The 21,728-nt window shown below is 36.9% G+C and overlaps 3 protein-coding genes across 3 annotated transcripts; 1 reads left to right on the top strand and 2 right to left on the bottom strand.

Moving 5' to 3' along the window:
- Positions 1-1,508: 1,508 nt before the first annotated feature.
- Positions 1,509-10,065, top strand: LOC113331495. Its single transcript, XM_026578205.1, has 14 exons — positions 1,509-4,708; positions 4,799-4,927; positions 5,015-5,206; positions 5,321-5,373; positions 5,496-6,028; positions 6,139-6,351; positions 6,862-6,975; positions 7,387-7,508; positions 7,633-7,848; positions 7,944-8,222; positions 8,344-8,491; positions 8,579-8,712; positions 8,996-9,082; positions 9,176-10,065. The coding sequence occupies exons 1-14, from the start codon at positions 1,946-1,948 to the stop codon at positions 9,260-9,262; spliced, it is 5,070 nt and encodes a 1,689-aa protein (XP_026433990.1). The 5' UTR covers positions 1,509-1,945; the 3' UTR covers positions 9,263-10,065.
- Positions 10,066-11,116: 1,051 nt separating this feature from the next.
- Positions 11,117-13,379, bottom strand: LOC113331491. Its single transcript, XM_026578199.1, has 3 exons — positions 12,663-13,379; positions 12,044-12,338; positions 11,117-11,633 (listed from the first exon to the last, which is right to left on the bottom strand). Exons 1-3 carry the CDS (start codon positions 13,185-13,187, stop codon positions 11,599-11,601), a joined length of 855 nt encoding a protein of 284 aa, XP_026433984.1. The 5' UTR covers positions 13,188-13,379; the 3' UTR covers positions 11,117-11,598.
- A 4,392-nt stretch (positions 13,380-17,771) lies between these two features.
- On the bottom strand, positions 17,772-19,062 carry LOC113331282. The gene is made up of 3 exons (XM_026578007.1): positions 18,290-19,062; positions 18,010-18,087; positions 17,772-17,931 (listed from the first exon to the last, which is right to left on the bottom strand). Exons 1-3 carry the CDS (start codon positions 19,060-19,062, stop codon positions 17,772-17,774), a joined length of 1,011 nt encoding a protein of 336 aa, XP_026433792.1.
- Between the last annotated feature and the right edge of the window lie 2,666 nt (positions 19,063-21,728).

Raw genomic sequence — 21,728 nt, 5'->3', positions numbered from 1 at the left:
CCATAACCGTTTTCTTCCTCGATTCTTTATTTCGAATCGCTTGACCAATTCCTGGATCACTCCCACTAGGATAAGTAACTCAAATGTGTTGTTTAAATCTTGATGGTTTCAACATTATATGGAAGAAAAAAAACGGTTGATCATTTTTGGAATCATAGACAATATTATTATTTTCCATTGAAAATGAAAAAGAAAAAAACAACTGTTTTTTGTAGAAGAAAATGAATCGAAATGACATGGATAGAGTTTTAGGTTAAGATATGATGACATTGTTAGAATGACATTATCATGATTTATGACATGGTGATGCCATTTTTATATACAAAATCCAAACGACGATGATTTTAATTATTTAAATCTATTCTTTTGATGTCATGTTCCTTTTATAAAGCTCTATATTCCTAAAAAAATGAGAGTATTTCGAAATACAAAACTTCACTATCCACAAATTTTAATTTTAACCGTTAATCTTTAATGGATGATATTCAATGGCTGATGTCATTCTAACTATGTCATCGGATCCTGCCCCTTTATTATGATTTAATGGAGGTATAATAGTTCTTAAAATCTTGTGATTACGATTTGCTTCAAATTCCCAAAACTATTCGAATCCCAACTATGAATCGATTCTACTGTAAATCTTGCGATTCACATTTTGACTCATGCGATTTACGCCGGTTCATAAGTCAAACAAGTCTAAATCTGTTCTTTTCATGTGATTTTTATTAAAAATAAATTTTTTGAGACATTTTGACTCGCACTAGAGAACAAGTTTCAAACTCAAGAGTCATGTGCACCTAATTAAGCGCCCAACCGGTGATCTAAACATTAACTTGTGTTATCAATTCTTCATTATTTATATCTATAATACTAATAGCATACTATTGGAAAAAATAATACTAATAACATACATATATCTAGAGCAGTTATGCGAAAGCGTAACAAATATCTTGTCGCTTGTGAAACTCATGGGTACGAGTTGGGTATTATGGCCTTCACTACTCTAGGCGAACTAGGTGAGGACACAACCACTTGCTTGAAGAGACTGGAGAATTGTCTTGCGAACAATAACGTAAACTGTGACTCTGGAAACTTTCTATTTCATAGAATAAGCATTGCAATCCAAAGGGCGTTGGTGCCCAGTTGGTGGCTCGACTACCGATAAATTCCGTATAAATAACTCTTCGTTTATTTTCAATAAAAGCCCTTAAAGCTGACTTTCATCATATATATATATAATCTTATTAATCTATAACTCCACTATATATATATATATATGCATTTAGAAATTTACCATGAATTTTCAATTTGTGATTCAATATACGGTTCGATTCTTAAGAATAAAAACGATTCGCTATGAAATTCACGATTCAACAACTTTATTTTATGGTTATTTTATCCCATTTAGACATCTCTACCCATTTAGTTGGAAACAAAATTTTGATAGAAAAATAAAGAAATTCCTTAAAAACCCCAAAATAAAATCAAAGAAAAGAAAAAGAAAAAGAAATAAAGAAGAGAGAGAAAGTGTGTGTGTGAGGAGGTTTGTTGGTCGACTCTCTGTATCTTCGTCTTCCTTGTTCGTTTTTCATCTTCCACCAAACTCAATCTATTTTCACCATTAAAATATCAATTAATCCCTTCCTTAACCCACCAACTCAATCTACCTATTTTTTCACCCTCTATACACATTCACAAGCGAGGTAGGTGATATCTATCAGAGTAACAAAGTAAAAAAAAATCATCAATCCGATCGATCAATAGCTTCATCAATCGAGTATATCAATCGAGTATGGATAAACTTCTTCTTCTTCATCGTATGATTCTTGCAATTTGTTGAATTCTCTCAAGTAAGTCTCAGCCTCTATTAATTTGTAATCCCAATTTTTGTACTGTGTGTTATGAAATCAAACTTAGGAAAAAAATCGATTAAATCGTTTAGTTAATGGGGCATAAAAAACGGAACCCTATTCTTCGTTCTAAACAGCAACAATCTTCTTCTACTACTTCGATAACGCCTGCTGCTTCTTCTTCTGATGTTGTAATTAATGGCGGTGTTAATAATGTTAATTGTATCGAAGACGAGTCGAATTTAAGTTCGATTACTGATTCGTCGTTCAATAAGGTAAACAATGATGTTTCTGTTGTTGTTACTCCACAATTGGATGCTTCTGTGTATGCATCAGTTAAGCTTGAATATGAAAAAGCACTTACTTCATTTAGAAGAGGGAATCATACAAAAGCCTTGAGAATTATGAAAGATTTATGTCACAGGCATGAGAATTCTGCTATTGTACATCGTTTTCAAGGGAATGTATCTGTGAAAGTTGCTTCGTTGATCGAGGATAGTAACGCGAAGCAAAGGCATTTAAAAAATGCAATGGAATCAGCCAAGAAAGCGGTTAGTTTATTGCCGAATTCGATTGAGTTTGCTCATTTCTATGCTAGTTTGTTGTATGAGATGACAAATAATACGCAGGGATATGAAGAGGTGATTCGAGAGTGTGATCGGGCACTTCTGATTGAGAATCCTACTGATCCTGCAAAAGATGGGTTGCAGGATGAGAGTCAGTTGAGTGAATCTACTCCTGAAATGCGTATAGCTCATTATCATCAGGAGCTTAAAACGCTTATTCAGAAAGCTAACATTGCTTCTCTTTCTACTTGGATGAAGAAATTATCAGATGGGGGAGTTGAGGATAAGTTCAGGTTAATTCCAGTTAGTAGGAGGACACAGGAGGATCCCATGGAAGTTAGATTAGTTCAGTCTAGGAGGCCTAATGAGATTAAGAAGGCTACTAAGACAGAGGCAGAGAGGAGGAAAGAGGTTGAGGTGCGTGTTGCTGCAGCGAGGTTGTTGCAGCAAAAGTCAGAGTTACCCCAGTCCCACACTGATAATGATAGGCCAGCTGATACATCTTCAAGTGCGTATAGACTTGCCGAGCGTCGTAAGTATGCAAATATGCGGAAGATTGCCTCTTCAGCGGATAAGATGGATCAGGTTCGGACGTATTGGAATACGATGAGCCTCGATAAAAAACGAAGTTTTCTGAGGGTGAGTGTTAGTGAACTCAAGGAACATTACAACTCATGCAAGGATGGTTCGGCAATGGAGGTTCTAAGAGAAGCGCTATCTTTAGCTGAGGCCTATAAGACATGGAGGTTCTGGGTTTGCTGTCGCTGCAATGAGAAGTTTACCGACTCTGAATCCCATATGCAGCATATTGTGCAGGAGCACATGGGAAACCTCTCACCCAAACTGCAATCAATTCTCCCTCAAGAAGTTGAAAATGATTGGGTTGAGATGCTCCTCAATGGTTCTTGGAAACCAGTGGATGCCTTTGCAGCAGTAAAGCTATTTGAAAATCAGTCGAATTACCAATATTCTAAGCTTGACAATGGTTCTCATATTGATAGTCATTCAGATAGCTGTAAGGAGGACTGTCATATTGATCAGTGTAGCTCCAAAGACTCGTGGGATTCTTCTCTTGATGAGGGTGAAGTAGAGCCACTCGCTGAAGAATCAAAGGCAGTTGATATACGCCATAAACTTCTTTTGGAAAGTAAAGACCATGATAACATGTCCAACCTTGATTTAATGGAACTTGGATGCGACCAGTGGTATAACACACATTCACTTGCAGAGAGGCTGCCGCTGTCTGATGATTCTGAACGTGCAAATCTTCTTGAGAGAATCCATGCCATGTTCAAATTGCTTCTGAAACATAAATATCTTGCTGCTAGTCAACTTCACAAGGTGATACAGTATACAATGGATGAGCTCCAAGGTCTTGCTCCTGATTCACGGATTCTTAACCATGGTCTAGAGCGAACACCTCTCTGCATTTGCTTTCTTGGAGCCTCAGAGTTACGGAAAATCCTGAAATTCTTACAGGAACTTGCGCACTCTTGTGGGTTAGCTACTAGGTATCCTGACAAGAACAGCAACATGGATGAGGCTCGTGCGGGCACTGAAGAGTTTGAAATCAGAGAACGGATAGTTTTAACCGATGATTTTACATATCTCCTTTTGGATGAGCATTTATTGCATCCTTCTGGAATATATTCTGAGAATAGCAGCTCTACTGATATTGGTGCTATGTCAAATTCTGTTCTTGTTGGTGGTGATCATGAAAATGGTGTATCACCATATGGTGATACCCTATTATCTTGGATATTCACAGGTCCTTTATGTGTGGAGCAACTGTCATCGTGGACACGTTTTAGAGAAGAGAAAAAACATAGTGGATTGGAAGTTTTTCAGATGCTTGAGAAAGAATTTAGTCTCTTGCAGAGTATGTGTGAGAGGAAATGTGAACACATGGGATACGAGGAAGCGTTACAGATGGTAGAGAGTCTCTGTCTTGAAGAACTGAAGAAAAGGGAGTGTGGAGTGGATTTTGTCTCTCGCAGTTACGAGACCATTCTAAGGAAGCGGCAGGAAGAGCTTAGTAATAGAGAGAATGATCTGATGGTGATGGGCAGTGGATGTGGATTTGAGTTAGATATCATATCAAATATTCTTAAAGAGGCAAATGCTTTGAGTGCAGCACAATTTGGGTACGATGAGACTTTGTCTGATGCCACTGGCCAGTTGTGTGACTTGGAAATGGGCGAAGATGATGGTTGGAGGTTGCAAGATTTTCATCAAACAGATACTTACATAGAAGTGGCAATCCAAAGGCAAAAGGAGAATTTGTCTGTGGAGGTGGGTTCATTTACTTTAATTGTACTCTAGATCTAGGATTACTGATCTAGGTTTATCTATATTTCTTTTCTTACTGTTGTGGCTGTGCAGCTTAGCAAGAGCGATGCAAGGATTATGCATACAGTCGTTGGAATGCAGCAATTGGAGCTTAAGCTTGGTCCTCTCTCCTCCTATGATTACCGGGCAATCATGTTGCCTCTTGTTAAATCATTCATGCAGGTATGAAACAACTTGCTCCACATATTCAAATTCCACACGTTGACTTTATGTTGGAACTTACACATTTTCTATATTTTAAATTTCCAGTCACACTTGGAGGAGCTAGTGGATAAAGATGCCAGGGAGAAATCCGATGCGGCAAGAGAGGCATTTTTGGCAGAACTGGCACTTGATGCTAAGAAGAATCTCAACAAAGGAGGTGATCACTCGAAACTTGTACTGGAGAAGTCAAAGGATAAGAAGAAGAACAAGGATCATCGAAAACATAGAGATTTGAAGGTTTTAGTTTGTTTTATTACATCTTATCTGATTTTTTCTGAAAGAGGCATGTATATAAATTCATACTGTTTATGTAAAACTTCCTTGACACTAATATATTTTATGAATTTGTAGGCAACTGGTGGTAACGAGCAGCCCGTCCCTCTTGAAGAAACTGCAGAACAAGAGTATGAACCATGACCCTTCTTTCTCTTAAGGAGCAGAGACGTGCATTTTTCCTGAATGTTTAGTCAACCTTTAGTGGTGCTTATCTTTAACTAATTTTCTTATTTGATATGTCTATGTGCAGTAACTCCCCCTCTGCATCTGATCGACACTTCGTTATAGATAATAGAAATAGTGAGGACTTTGAACAACAGGAGGAGGAACGTAGACGTAAAATGGAGCTCGAGGCAGAGGAAAGAATGCTTGAAGAAACTCTGGAGTATCAAAGGCGAATAGAAAATGAGGCTAAGCAGAAGCATCTAGCAGAGCAACATAAGAGGGCTAGTGGAATGATTCATGTTTTATCATCTTATAATCATGCTGATAATGCGGAGGTTCAGAAGCAGTTCCGTCAATCTAAATCTGGGGCTGATGGTTCCCATTCTCAAGTCCCCTTGCCCTCTGGTAGTCCAAGCATTGAATTGGATCTATCCGTTAAGCCTCATAAACATCACAATTACCAAAACCTATCAGCAGGGAAAGCTGACTTATCCAATGGAATAGTAGGTGCTTCTAATAGCATTGTTGAAGGATGCTCACTCTCTAGCAAACCCTCTACTAATTCTGTTACTCAGAAGAATAGAAAACTAGGCAATCGTTCTCCGATAATCAAGCAAGGTTAGCAGTTAATAAGACTACTGTATCACTGTATTTGCATTCATGTACAACTTTTGTTCATTTGTCCTTTTAGTTGAAGCTGTTAGCTTAGCCATTTTTGCCTTGTGCAGACCTATCCAAGCAAGGGAGTCAGGGCTATGTTTTGCCTTCTAATTGTGGATCGCAAGGTAAATGGCCAAATAGTTTTACCGCATCTCTTGATGGAAATCCTCAAGGATCGTCATTTGATGAAGCAAACTATTCGGCTAAGAATTCTCAAAATGATAATTGCAACAAAAAACAAGTCAATGCTGTGGGGAAGGAGAGTATTTTTGATACAAACAGTAAGTGGAACTGTACATCTATATTTTCGTTAAAAAATTCTTTTTGTTGTCTGCCTTGTTCTCTTTAAGCTCTTCTTTCTCCTTAATTTGCATAAATTATCGTTAGGATTTCAGCTTCATTATTATGTATGTTTTGCATTTTGTTGGCATCACCATCCTGTGCTAGCAAAGCCATAGACAGTTAATTCTAAATTCAATACTTGTTGCTCTCATTAAGTATCTGTAGCTGGTAATCTGGAAAAGTGATTCGACTGAAATGATTATGCAAGTAGTTCCCAAGAAAAAGAAATTAAATGTTATTGCTGCATCTTTGCTTATTAATTGTGATATATTTCTACCTCAGTGATGAAATAAATCATCTCTTCATTTCTGGATAAATACATGTTGGAAGATGTTTTTAAGATAGCTCTTAAAGGCCTCTTCCACATATATACTGGACTGTATTCCTTAATGTGGCTGGAAATTAGTTTCTGTCAACACTCAATACTAATTTTGGTTATGTTAAATTAGTGGATCCACTTTTGGGAGGAAACGAAATTAAGTCTCTGAGACAAGTTCGCTCCGAAGAACTTGACGAGGAAAGATTCCAAGCTGACCTGGAAAAAGCTGTGCGCCAGAGCCTTGGTAATTTACTGAATCCTTCGCTTTGAGGTTCTTTTGTGATCAAGTTCAGATGTGTGGTCATTAGTTGCCTGAAGAGTTTATTTTGTGATTGAGTTTCTCGATTACTTTTTTGTATTTTATTTTCACCCACTACACTTACAATACTTATAATTACCAGTTGGTTTTATAAAATCTCATATGTCCGTGCTGCGAGCATACTTAAACGTAAGTATCGGGCTCAAACTTATAAGAATAGGATGATTCTCGAACTTCAGTTCTTTGTTCCACTGAGTTGTTACTTAATCTGCATTTTTTCGATCTGTTGTGGTGTTCTGAATCTGCTGTTCTTGCATATTTCTAAACACTGTTGAAGCGCATAAACCTCTTGTTGTTATTGCTTGATAATGCTTACGAACCTTACTGTCAAAACAGATCATTCAGCAACTGTGCCCGGCGAAGTACTAGTCCACAACGTGATTCAAGACGATGTCCTTGGTGCAGGTCTACAAAACGAAGTTGGTGAATACAATTGTTTCTTGAATGTGATAATACAGGTGGGCATTTATCATGTTGTAATAGCTTCTGATATCTCTTTTATGGTTCTAATGAGTTAGTTTAGTTTTTTGGTAGTTTCAAAAGGGTGATATCATGCACTGATTTGAATCTTTGTTACTGCAGTCTTTATGGCACTTGCAAAATTTCCGAGATGAATTCCTGGGGAAATCGACATCATTTCATATGCACGTTGGAGATCCTTGTGTAGTCTGTGCATTATATGAAGTTTTTACTGCACTGAACATGGCATCAATGGACACAAGGAAAGAAGCTGTCGCTCCTACTATTTTAAGAATTGCTTTAAGTAACTTGTACCCAGATAGTAATTTCTTTCGAGAGGTAAGTTTTTGAAATTGTCTAAATTTGCAGTCAATTGCACAGTGTTGACTACCAGGCCTTTAGGATATCTTTGTAATCAATCGCTGCAATTACAGGCTCAGATGAATGATGCTTCTGAAGTATTGGGAGTAATCTTTGATTGCCTTCACAAATCGTTTACCTCCAGATCAACTGTTTCTAATGCTGAACCTGATGGAACTAAGAATGTCATTGGCTCTTGGGACTGTGTAAGCCGTGCATGTATAGCACATACACTTTTCGGAATGAACATCTTTGAAAAAATGAACTGCTGCAACTGCTCATTTGAGTCTCGACATCTGAAATATACCTCATTCTTTCATAACATAAACGCCAGTGCTCTCAGAACCATAAAGGTGTGTCTCGTTCGGATGTTGTTTTTATTATAATCTCTAGTTTCAGCAGAAGAAAGAAATGATATTTAACAGTGATATTCATCAAGTCTGTGAAGTATTCATGAAAAATTGCTTTTGTTAGATCACACATGCGAATAGCTCATTTGAGGATCTTTTGAAGCTTGAAGAGAGGAATCATCAGTTAGCCTGTGATCCAGAAGTTGGTGGGTGTGGAAGTTTCAACCACATCTACCATATTCTTAAAACTCCTCCCCATGTGTTCACAACAGGTACTTGTTGGTTAGTCGATCTATCATGCTTTTTGACATAATTAGTCTTTATTGTCTGAAATAATCAACCTTCCATATGTATTGCAGTTCTGGGTTGGCAGAGTACTTGTGAGAGCGCAGATGACATATCAGCAACATTAGCTGCTCTAACCACTGAGATAGATATCGGCATCCTATATCATGGTCTAGATTCAGGGAGCAAGCATTGCCTAGTTTCAGTGGTACTTTCAAATAACCCAGATATCACCTACTTAGAAATATGTAGGGAACTGACTATGGACTCTCAGATTCCGTGACTGTCTATTGCGCTTCAGAGTAAATGCTTTACATATTACTACCTCCGTTTTACAACGTACAAAAACTGAACTCCTTGACCTAAACCACTCTACACCTGAGATCTTTTGGAATTTTACCAATTCTCAAACCTCCTACACAGCTTGTGGGGAAGGTTCCCGTTCTTCACTTTACATTATATTTCCCTGATTGCTCTTTTGTGGTTCATAGGTTTGCTATTATGGGCAACATTATCATTGCTTCGCTTACAGTCGTGAGCATGGAAAATGGCTCATGTATGATGACAAAACTGTCAAGGTAAAATTGGCTGTTCTCTGTTTATATTTTATACTCTAGTTTTCATATAGCATCCATTAATTCACTTTCCATGGTTTGATTGGGCAAGTCTAGGTAATCGGTTGCTGGAATGATGTTCTTAACATGTGCGAAAGAGGGCACTTACAACCTCAGGTTCTTTTCTACGAAGCTGTAAATTAACTTCTACTTGGAGGGAGCTTGTATCGCGATTTTCTGTACACGGATGCTGCATGATTATGTCCGCTCCTGCACGGTGCACCCCAATCATGGCTCAGTATCAATGCTGTAGCTTGCAACCAGGTTTGCAACAGCTTCGACTTCTAAGAAATTAAGAAGTTTCAGAATCAACAGGAGAGATTTTTGTAGGATAAATTGCCCTTTCAGAGAGAAAGAATGCACTAAAAGAGGTTTTGTGTCATTATTGAGGGAATATATAAGTTACTCAACATAATCTTTGCGGAAATGTGGAAGCTGATGGTCAAAGAACTCAAAAGGATAGGTATGTGTGCCTTTCAACTTCAAGCTCTATAGAATCTGGGTTTCAACGACTTAACCACAAGTATCGCCTGAAGGAGGTTACTAGCATTATCTTCTAAAGTGTAAAGACGCCGCAAGTAGCTGATCATTCTAGCATACATCATAGTACTTGTAGGGGCTGAACGAATTAGAGTTCCACCCTTCCGTTGATATATTCATTTACTTCTGCGCTGAACACAACGAAGATGACATGTCCATAGAAAATGTGATGTCCCTTCCTTTCTCTACTATATGTAGCCGTAATTAGTAACTATTGGCATTTTGATGATGGCGATAAAATGAAAGTAGATTCTTATTGTTCTTAGTTCAAAAGCTGAAATACAACTGTTACAGTGAATTAGAAGGTCAGTAGTCCCCGAACTCTTAAAGATCGTGATACTTTGAACAATAATGCATACTGATATTATTGGGAATTTTCTCATTTAAAAAAAAAGTATTATTGGGAATTTAAGGTTTTTATGAGAAATATAAAGAGGAAGATAAAGCAATATTACTTTTGGCATTTCTTTTTCTTCTCTTTTTTTTTTTTGCTAGAAAAAAATATTTAATTAATAAATAAATCAAATAACAGAGTTTTGTAAGAGCAACCACAGTGGACGAGTAAAACCATAAATCTGGTCCAGAAAGCCTGTACAATGGGACGGAGTAAAGATTAAAAACTAGAGTATAATCAAATATCAGAGTATATTTGGTCTGAAATTCGGATCAAAACTATATTTGGTCGAGCGGAAACTAAAAGTTCGTCTGGAGTGGGGGTTGGTATAAAAACCGTTTGGAGTGGGACGGAGATTAAATGTGCATGCGATGGTAGAGCGAACATATAAAGTCCGCATAGTTAATATAACCCAATATATTAAACCACACACACTTGTACCAAAACTATATTTGGTCGAGCGGTTCGTCTGGAGTGGGAGTTGGTATAAAAACCGTTTGGAATGGGACGGAGATTAAATGTGCGTGGGATGGTAGAACGAACATATAAAGTCCGCCTAGTTAATATAACCCAATATATTAAACCACACACACTTGTGACACATGTGGTGAATCATCACCAGGCTAACATATAAAGTCGGCCTCACTTGAGCGGACATATAATCTACATTTGACCAAATTTTGGTCATTTCCCATTATTCTCCACCACAGACTAAACCCTAATTTTTTAATTTTTTTTGGTTTTTGGTCTTTAGTTTTATTCGCATCATTTTAGTTTTATTCGCACCATTGCAGTTGCTCTAAGCAATATTACTTTTGGTATCGGCTTTAACTTTTTTATTTCCTTTTTCCTGATAATTGTTTGTTTATCTTCTCAAAATGCCCGTCTACAATTCGAAATTCCAGTCTCTTCGGACCTCTCCGACCCCGTCTACAATTCGAAATTCCAGTCTCTTCGGACCTCTCCGACCCAGTGGAGCTCCTCTCCGAGGAGTAATGAGTTCGGTGACCTTTCTTTATATGACGTTCGTAAGTACCATATATATAAATGAGTCAAATAATGCATTTGAATAAAATACATGGCTACAGTCCGCTATTTTTTTATTTTAGAAATCAAAACCCAGCACAATAACCAGCTTCCATCCACATAAAAAGTGAAGCCTCATTACAAGCTTACATTGTCTTGGCAACCTGTCATTCTGTAACAAGCTTACATTACTGCGATTGTTCAACCCAAATGATCTTTTCATATACAACAACAATTATAGAAAAAAGAGTGAAAACCACTACAAATTCAATTGTAAGCATCGCCAAGTAAAAAAAGTTTCTGTCTGAACCCCGCTTCTATTTTTTGGTTTATATTTGATCTATTCATATTATGGTCCGCTTCAAAAGTAGAACCAGTTAGGATTTGCGACTAGAGGCGAAAATCAAGAGCGAGCCCATATCAGAGATTCCAGCACATGTATCATCAGAGAATACCAGAATAAGCTTGCAGAAACACGATTTATAGAAAACTCGATTTAATGGCCCCTCTGTTGCCCATCTTATGCTGGTCCTGGGTTTGCAAATTCTTTAGCAACTGATACAAGTAAGACAGCGAGAAACACACACAGTGAGCTACCATGCAAGTGAAAATTTACACATACAGAAACCAATGTGCAATTTAATATTTTATTGACATGTGAAGCCAATACGAATATATCAGTTCTCAATGACTTTACCAGTCTAGTAGAGAGACGTATAACTACAGAAAGGCACACACAACTATTATGATCTATAAGAGATTTTAAAGGCTGTAATCCTGATTGTTAGCTATGTAAACAAAATCATCCCTGGATTCACCAAAGCATTATACAATGGTAATATTAAACTGCATCTCTAGTCATGGTAAAGTCAAAAATGCATGTTAAAACAAAACAGATAGCAGCAACACTGATAAATTTGAGATCACAAACTCAATAAAGACGAATGAGAAATTGGTAGAATTACCTCTAGACGAAGATTTAATGACGATAACATGCATAGTAGCATTATTGGGAGGAAGATGCAATCGAAGTGGATAAAGGTTTCCATTCAATGAGCTATGAGTACAAACAATAATATCTTCATCAATCCCTGTTTCTTCCACCAATTTTTCAGTTAATTCCTCAACACTATTCCCTTTGAATGTAAAAGAACATTCCTCCTCAGCTTCATCCACATTACCCCTATCATCAGCAACATAGTAGTAAATTGTTCTCCCATCAGCCTTTGGTGGTGCAGTGAAAACAAAAGAATCATTTGACTGCAACACAAACATACAAAAGCAAGGTCATTGAACATTCGGCATTCTTAAAACTTTGTCTTAGCCTTAATTTGCACAAACATACAAGGAGCACATGAATAAAGTGAATCATTGAAAACCCATCAATCAAAAGACAGTGCAGGTGCCTCTCTAGTAGAAGTGGTTCCACGACCCAAATGCATAACTGCATATTCCACGACAACCCAGACCCTCTACTATACAAGTTTCTACAACCATTTGACACTATAACTCAATAGAAATCAAAAGCCAGTTAAGACCCAAAATGAATGATCAAATGATGGTTAGAAGAAAAAAGGGACAAACCTCAACTTTAGATAACCTTGGAGAATTGGGTTCTTCTTCTTTTTCAACAGGAGGAGGAGGAGGAGGTGGACGAACAGCAAGAACATCAACAGTCCATAAAATCCATTCTTGAGTAGCACTTCTATGAGGAATATCATGAGTAATCGAATTTCTCCATGGTGGTACACCACCATTAGCCCTCAGATAATTACCATACCTAGTTTTCAATTTCACTTGATGACCTTCTCTTCTTGGTTCCCATTCAACCAATGAATCTAAACGTTTAGGAACCGTCTGTAATACTTTTTTACCTGTAACTCCAATGAATTTTGGTATATCTGTTGCTGTTAAATATTTACCATAACAGCTTTTTAAACGAATCACAGAATCAATACCAATTCCATCAACAAATTCCACCGTCCATCTTGCATTTTTACATGTTCCGTTTCGATCTTGACATACTGATTCTTGATCATCTTCTGCTAATAGATATTTGTCATGATGGCTTCTTAATCTTACCGTTTTTGCACTTCGAAACAGTTCCATTTTTCCTTTTCTTTTAGCTTTTTTGTATTAAAATGACAACAGAAATTGAATAGAATTACTGGGTTTTGATTAGAAATGAGAGATTTTTAATGGGTTTTGTTTAATTATCGGAATTGAACTTGAAGATGAAATGGAATTACTTTATGAGATTTAAAGATTTTCTTTTGCGTGTGAGATTGAGAAAGAAAGGGTTGTCCTTTTATGGAGATGACGAGACAAAAAGTGAGTTGGAAAAGTTATTTTTGAGAGTACATCACATTTATTATGTGTCGTATACCGTGTCTGATTAAGAACTGCCGACACGGTTAAAGGATGCCTAGTAGTTGACGGTAACCACCTAAACTAACCAACTTTATTGCAGTAGTTGTTAATTGTTATGTGCTACTATCCTATAACATCTATTTGGAGATCAGGACCCAATCTGATATTTCAAAGGCTTAGTAAAATCACATCCGTTTCCGGTATCGAAACATGTTATAAATAATAAGGAAAGTTTAAGTTTTGGGACGTCAAAAGCAAACACTATGAAGCTTTGGTATATTTTGATGGGTTTGATAGGGTAATTCACTTAGGTTTAGCACGAACGATACATTCGATTTGTCACCTGTAACTGGTTATTTAGGTTATCATCCTTCTCGTTTTGACTTCTCATTCCATTTCAATGAGCACCTAATTCTTCGTTTTTCAGATACGATGGTTGATTATTACTATTGCAATTAGTATTATACTTTGATGACAAGAAACGACTTGATTTTCATGGAGACATGACATTCATACCTCTGTTCAAACAGTTTCTCTTGTTATTCTAATTGATCTCATCTTCTAAAATGAATGTTCTCATGTAACCATTTCCTTCGAAATTTGAGATTTTAAGTCGGTCGTTTCAGTTTTCTTGTCTAGTGGTTATGTTGCTTGGGGAATTCTTTTTACAAACCTTAGCCATGTGTAGAGCTTGTTTTTTCATTTTCTACATTTTTCAATTTTGCGCTTTTTCTTAATAACAACAACACGTATTATGAAGTTACTTCTTTGCTTGTTCTCCTTCTTTTTCTTCCATAGACTTCCTTTACCATGGTTTCTTTGACTTTGACTTTAGACAATAACCATAAAAATTGTCATGAATTCTAGCTAATCACATGAACTCTAGAAACCCTAAGTTTCTCTGATACCCAATATCTCTAAAGGATTATCTTTTTCACATTAGCTTTTCCCATATCACACAACAGTATAGAACAAAATAATTGTGATGCTACATGCCCTGATGTGGCACTCCACCTTGTTGATCTTTACACCTCACATTGATGATCTTGAAGATATACGAGCCTAGAATTTTTTTGCACCATCTAAGCCCTTCATGTAGTAATACATCTCTGCTCTCCCAAGTATCTCAAACATGGAAATATTTAGTCTCAAGCATCTTAAACATGGAAACCTCCGGCTTTCCTAATCGAATAGATAAGTTAAGTAGGAAACCTTGCACAAGTCGGCTAAGTCTTAACATGAAATATAAGTTGGTTCTAAAATCATCCAAAGGCCCAATTCTCTTGAATCCCAAAATTTCTCGGTTCTTTCAGAAGAAAAGGTAATTGAGATCATTTGGAGAAAGATTGATAAAATCTACAAAAATAACTCAACCATCTGAAAAGATCGATAATTGCGTGGACTAACAATTCGAAAATATTGAAAGACATCATTTTATCGAGCATTTTATCATCGAGAAATAATATTATGTATATAATCTTGTTTTATTTTCTATTAGTGCTTCAAACATCGTTATCAATTTTTTATTTAATTTATAATATTTTTTCAAAAATAAAATAAAATAAATGGTTTTTAATAAAATGGTAAAAATTGTTATATGTTGTTTTTTTTTTAATTAATTCAACTAACTCCCTGAATCTGACTTACTAATGCCACAAAATTAATTAAAGAATATGGTTGTAATATTCTTTTTTTATTCTAGTCTGATACTGCTCAACGAGTCAGGTACAAAATTGTCACCTGACTCAAATGCCTCCAAGTTAGATATATGAGCTGAGTCAAATCTTGAGTTAGATAGAAAAAAAAAAACGCAAACGAGTTAACATCTAATGCAGCCAACATGTTTAAAATTAGGGCTATTTAGCGTTTCCTCCCCTCTCGAGATCCCTAATTAGCGTTTCCTACCCAAAAAGATTGAAATTAGTGTTGGGATAATTTGTGCTTAGTACTCAGGTTTAGACCAACACTAGTGTTTGGTCTAACATTTGTCCAACGTTAGGGGTTGGTACCTGGACCTAACGCTGACCATGGTTGACCAGTTAAGTCTTGACTTTTGTTTAGTAAATTAAAAAAAAAAATAGTTAACGCCGTTAATAGACCCGTTAGAATGTGAGAATCTTAAAAACGTACATGCCTTCCACATAATTGTACGGCCCAGATTATTCAAATTTAACGGTCGGATTTTTCAATTTTTTTTTTAAAATGACCGTTGGAGGAACTTTTTCCTTTAAAAGCAGTTGTTGTTGTTTCATTTTCCACCACAATCACCTGCAAATTTTTATCTTCTTCTACATTTCAATTGCTGCCAATTTTTCACACAGAAACATACATAATGGAAAGTTCAAGCTCAACACCACATATCTACTGTCACTTATGTCTTGTTGATGGTCATGTTAGCAGAGATTGTCCATGGGAAGGGACAAAATGCAGTCTAACCAACTGCAAGGGGTACCTATTTATTAGAAAAGCAGTAAAAGGAAAAAATGGTTTCCAACCCTATGTTAAGTGCAACTATTGTGGAGTTTTCATCTGGTTAGATGCCTGTGTAGCTACACACCAAGGTATTCCACCACCAATTCCACCCCCTCTGAATGATGAAGACAAATGGTTAAAGGAAAAACAGTTCTACTGCTACTCATGTGGGGAAGGTGATCATATGGCTTCTAACTGCAAGATCAACCTCCTACCATGCACAGATCCATGCTGTGATGGTAAGATGAAGCTGCTCACTTCTAGAAAACCGGAATCCATTGGAAACAAATACTACTTCTGCCAAACATGTAAGAAGGTTAAGTTTCTATAATTTCAGAAGATGTATGAACCTAGTAAGTTCTAATGAATCTAGTAAGTTGTCCTAAGTTTTAATGAAGCTAGTAAGTTGTAATGAAGCTAGTAAGCTCTAATGAAAGGTTGTTCTATGTTCTAGTATGTTCTTCCTGAGTACTATTGTTAGCAAGATATTCAACAATTCATTCACACAAGTAAATAAAATATAAAAAGAAGATAACAAGATAAGATAAAAACATATTATCATTAAGTTGTTCATAAAGATGACAACTACCATTCTGCCACACTGTCATAAGTAGGTAATAACTTAGAAACTGCATATGTTATTCACAACCATCTAACTTGTAATTTAAATCAACTGCGATGGTCCAAAAGATAATAACTTAACACCCTAAAACAACCAAAGTAAACATAATCATTCTTCAGTTAGGTAAATAGTAATTCCATTAAGGGCATTACCTATGGCCCTTTGAATTCTTCTGCTCCTCTTGGTGGTGAAGCTAGGACAGGTTCAGGCAGTTCTTCTTATTCAGGCAGTTCTGTAGGTGCAGGTTCAGGCAATTCTGCAGGTGCAGGTTTAGGTTGTTCTGCAACTTCAGTGACTCTTTTCCTCTTATGTTGACCAGCACCACCACCTATTGTTTTTGGACCAATATAGTTGCCTCTCATATAACAACCATCCAGACCACTTATAGGTCTGACAGGAACTACAGTTGTAGTTGACTCTTGCACAAAAATATGGCAGTACATGTTGAAGGGGAATAAAAATGTAAGTAACTGTTGGGGATTGATATAATTTGGTAAAAAAAAATGTCAATAGTTTTTACCTGAGGTCTGACAGTAGATGTTGAAGGTCTTCTTAATCCTATATCAACTCCTGGAATCCCAACACCAACAATTTTTCCTTTCTTTTTGTACTGAGTTATTGACCCACCTCTCCTGCCACCTCTACCTCTACCTCTAGTACCTGGAGTCCAATTTCCTCTACCAGGGGGCACCCAAACTGGTGGAGCTGTTGGAGCTGATGTTGCTGATGGAGCTGGTTCTTCAACATTATCCCCAAACAACAAGTACTCAGCTCCCCTCCTCCTAGTCCCATTTCCTCCACCTCTATTTCTTGGACCACCACCTCTAGTTCTTGGACCACCACCTGCCACATCAGCTGCCACTCCACCTGCCACATCAGATGCCACTCCACCTCTTCTGCCACCTCTACCTCCACCTCTCCTGCCACCTCTACCATTTTGGATATTGTACTGCTGTTGACTTTGATATTCTTCAAAATCCCTATCTGGATTCCTTACCTCATGTGGTTCAGCATCTGCAAACAAGTAAAAAGTTAGAGACAAAGACAAAAGCAATAAATTAACAATGGCTAAAAGATAAGGCTAACAAAAAAATATAAAGTATGTCACCTTGTTGGGAAAATTATGCCTTTCTAGGACAACCTTTTGAGTTGTGCCCATACTCTTTACATAGTCTACATTGTTTCCTTTACAAATTTCCACCTCTAGCCTCAGCTGCATCTCTTCTCCTTTATGTCCTAGGTCTTCCCTTTTGAGGTTCAAATGGAGGTGGTGAAACCCTGTGTTCTATGTCTTCTTTTTTCTTCCACTTTGATTCATTATCCATTGGACCAACCATTCCTTCATAAGTTTCTCTGTACTTGGCCACAAAGTGGTATTCATCAAGCAACCTGCAACAGTACCATATCAAACATTAGTAGTTTAAAACAAAAGTGGCGAATAATATAAGGTATATGTTAAAAACTTACTCTTTCCAGTCTGCATTCTTGTTAAAGAAAAAGGCATTGATTGCATGTTCACAAGGTATCCCAGTGACATCCCAAAACCTACAGTCACATTGATGCTTGGATAATGTTACCACCCAAGACTGCCCATTTCTGTGATCAAGGATTGTCCACACATCTTTTCTAGTAGGAACTCTTTCAAATGCAATTGTTTTTCTCTATTCATCTTGTAAATCTCTTCTGCCCTAGGAACTACTCCTCCATATGGATAACCCTCACCTTGTAATTTCCTATCAAACATTACCTTGTCACCATAAGATGATATTTCTCAAGAAACTTGCATAATGGCAATCCTCTTATATCCAAAATCCAAGCATTAAAGGCTTCACAGAAGTTTGAAGTTATATGCTCACAACTTGATGAAGTATCAAAAAAAGCTCTTCCCCACTGTGCTGAATCTTCTTTATGTAGATAATCCACCGCCTCAGGTCTTAAATCTCTCATCTTACTGATTTCAATATCATGGTCTTCCTTCACATAAGACCTAGCTGCATTCCATGCAAGTGCCTCTAGATGCTTGCCTGAGTGATATCTCTTGAAGTTCTTATACATATGTCGAAAACAGTACTTATGGTGATGGTTTACATCACTAAAGTTTGTTTCAACAGCTGATATAAGACCTTTCTCCCTATCACTGATTAATGTAAGTGTTCTAGGATGTAGTTTCAAATATGGGGCCATAATCCTAAGAAACTCAGTCCAATTATCCTTGTTTTCTTTTCTACACAAGAAAATAGCAATGGGAAACAATCCATTGTTTGCATCTAATGACATGATAGACAAACACATACCACCATATTTACCTTTAAGGAAACACCCATCTAAACCTAGAATAGGCCTACAACCATTCTTAAAACCATCCAATGAACACTTATAAGCTACACATAGGTGCTTGAACTTACCACTTTCATCTGTTGCAACACTAGCAATGCTACCTGGATTCCTCTTTAGTATCTGGTTGCAACACTCAGGGCTCATTGCATAGCTTTCTCCATAGTTACCAAATACTCTCTCCATACACATATGCCAAGCATGTCAAGCTGTCCAGTAAGATATCTCCACATGATGAACCCTATTCACTTCAGCCTGGAAATCCTTAACTTTATAATTTGGATGAGCCATGAAAGTTTCTAACATAACTCTGAACACCCACCTATAAAACAACACAACCATGTTAGAATAACAATGTTGTATATATACATATATGGTATTACATAACTTATAAAACTTTCACATTACACACCTTGCTTTGGCTAAGGGATGTTGAATTCCATGTTTGTCGACACATGTATGCTCAAAAGAGCCATTTTTGCACCTAAATGTCTCTTTATCCCAAATCCTGGAGCAGTATACCCTCCATTTGCAGTGTGGTTTGCTCTTACATTCATAGTGTTGTTGAATCTGGGTGTTCTTCACTTGGGTAATGTCAAAATTCTGAAAGATGTTCTGATCCTTGATGTAATCCGTGCATTCTTTATATGTACTCCATTCCTTCCCCACAAACATCTTGTCCAATAAAGTTGTGGTACTTTTCCAAGTCTTCAACTCTTCCACTTCATAAACTCTGCATGTATCATTCACATAGTCCTTAAACTCTACACTCTTCTTAATGACACTTGCTAATTGCTCAGTTAGGTCATCATCTTTATCTTTAGGGTCCTCCTTTGGAACTTGTACTATCTCTTCTTGGTCTGACTCACCAGCAGATAAATACTGCTCTTCAGGTCCACAATTATGAATGTTTACTACTTTTTTCTTAGGTGGTTGCACATTTGCTGTTTGTTCTTGTGTAACTGACTCAACTGGGGTAACATCTACATCAACATTTACATAAACATTTACTGCTGGTTCTGCTTGAGCACCTGTACCACCATCTCCAACTAAATCATTTACAACACTACTAGACCCTTGAATGTTAACACCTTTATTTACTGACTTCCTGGCTAACTTATTTCCTTTATATTTACTTGGACTACCACCAACCACCACTTTAACACCTTCCTTAACTTTACTTGTAATATTAGCTCAACTGGATAACTTCTCTCCTACACCTTTGCTAACATCATTTAACACAGTACTAGACCCAACTGCATTAGACCCACCATCTGCATTCACATTCACATTGTCATCCACATTTACAACACCCCCCTGACTTGAAACAGTTCCATCTTGATTACCTGCAGTACCATATGGCTTGTCATACTTGTTTAACATAGACAACCAATCTAATTCCTCTTCCAACAAACAATCAACCCTTTTCACATTTTTAGTAGAATCCTTCTTAGCCCTACTTGTCCCTGCCAAAAAACCATCTTTAGTGGGGTAAAATTTAGGCAACTCAGAACCATCCATTTCTGCATTTCAACATCACACTACAAGTTAGAAAAAAGTGTATACTTTAATCAAAAGGGAACCAAACAAAAGGAATCAAACACTGCATAAAGATAAAATTCTGGAAAAAAAAAAGAAAAAGGAATCAAACAGAATTCGACAAACCCACGTTCTATTTCCCCTTTTCAATCATTTTAAAACATCCAAATCAAAAGATCCCAAATTTTTTATAAACCCTAAATTGATTTATTTTTTTAAAATGAAAAGAATTCAGAAATTCAAAACCAAACACTTAAGTAATCTTACAAGTACTACTCATATCATAAATAATGAATCTAATGCAGAGAAGGAAAAAAATGGTAAAGAAATCGAACCACCTACCATTCAAATCGCGATTTGAACAGTTAGTCAACACCTTCTACCACTAATAACCCTAACAAAACACCTACTAATAACCCTAACAACAACAGTTAATTTCGATCTCAGTCTTCACTGTCTCTAAAAACACTCAACATTTTTCTCAGATTTAGTGTGATGGATAGATAGAGGCGGAAGAGAAAGAAATGAATTAGGGAAAAATCCATTAGGTTTATATATTTAGGTTAGATTTAATCTTAACCATTCGTCTTCAGAACGCGTACAAGATCATTACACGTGTTAGATAAGTTTTTCTGTTAGGGACTTGGCTTGTCATTGTTATGAAAGTTTAATTTATTTTAGTAATTCTGTAATTATTCGACGGAATATAGGACACGTCATCATTTAACTGGTCAACCATGGTTAGTGTTAGGTCCAGATACCAACCCCTAACGCTGGACAAATGTTAGATCAAACACTAGTGTTGGTCTAAACCTGAGTACCGAGCACCAATTATCCCACTAGTGTTTCCTCTCATCGTTAGTTTTATCATCCATTGCTCGGTTAGCTTAGTCAGCAACTGTGAACACGTGGAAAAAACAAAAAACCTTTCCGTAAACTACCCAAAATACCCTGACACCTAAAAACAACCTTTATCCACGTGGACCGCTCACGATCCTGAAGCTCGATATCAACTGTGAGTTTTAGTCTTCTTCTACATTTCATATCTAATCGAGATCTCATCATCTCCCAAATCTCCAATACTCATTCAAACCCTAAAACATCTCTGTAAACTCCATCAAAGTCCTGAAATCAACGACAGACAGCTTCATATTCATGGATGACTTCTCGGCAATAATCTTCACCCAAAACCAAAACAAATTTTCCTTCTCAACTTCTAAATAACACATTAATCAGCCACTGTTCATCACCTTAATCAATTGCAGAAACTACAGCTTCCACTATTCACTTTCCGATTCACAATTCCTTCCAGA

This window comes from Papaver somniferum, unplaced genomic scaffold (assembly GCF_003573695.1).
Source record: "Papaver somniferum cultivar HN1 unplaced genomic scaffold, ASM357369v1 unplaced-scaffold_125, whole genome shotgun sequence".
Classification (NCBI taxonomy): Eukaryota; Viridiplantae; Streptophyta; class Magnoliopsida; order Ranunculales; family Papaveraceae; genus Papaver; species Papaver somniferum.
This window is presented reverse-complemented; position numbering and strand designations above follow the sequence as displayed.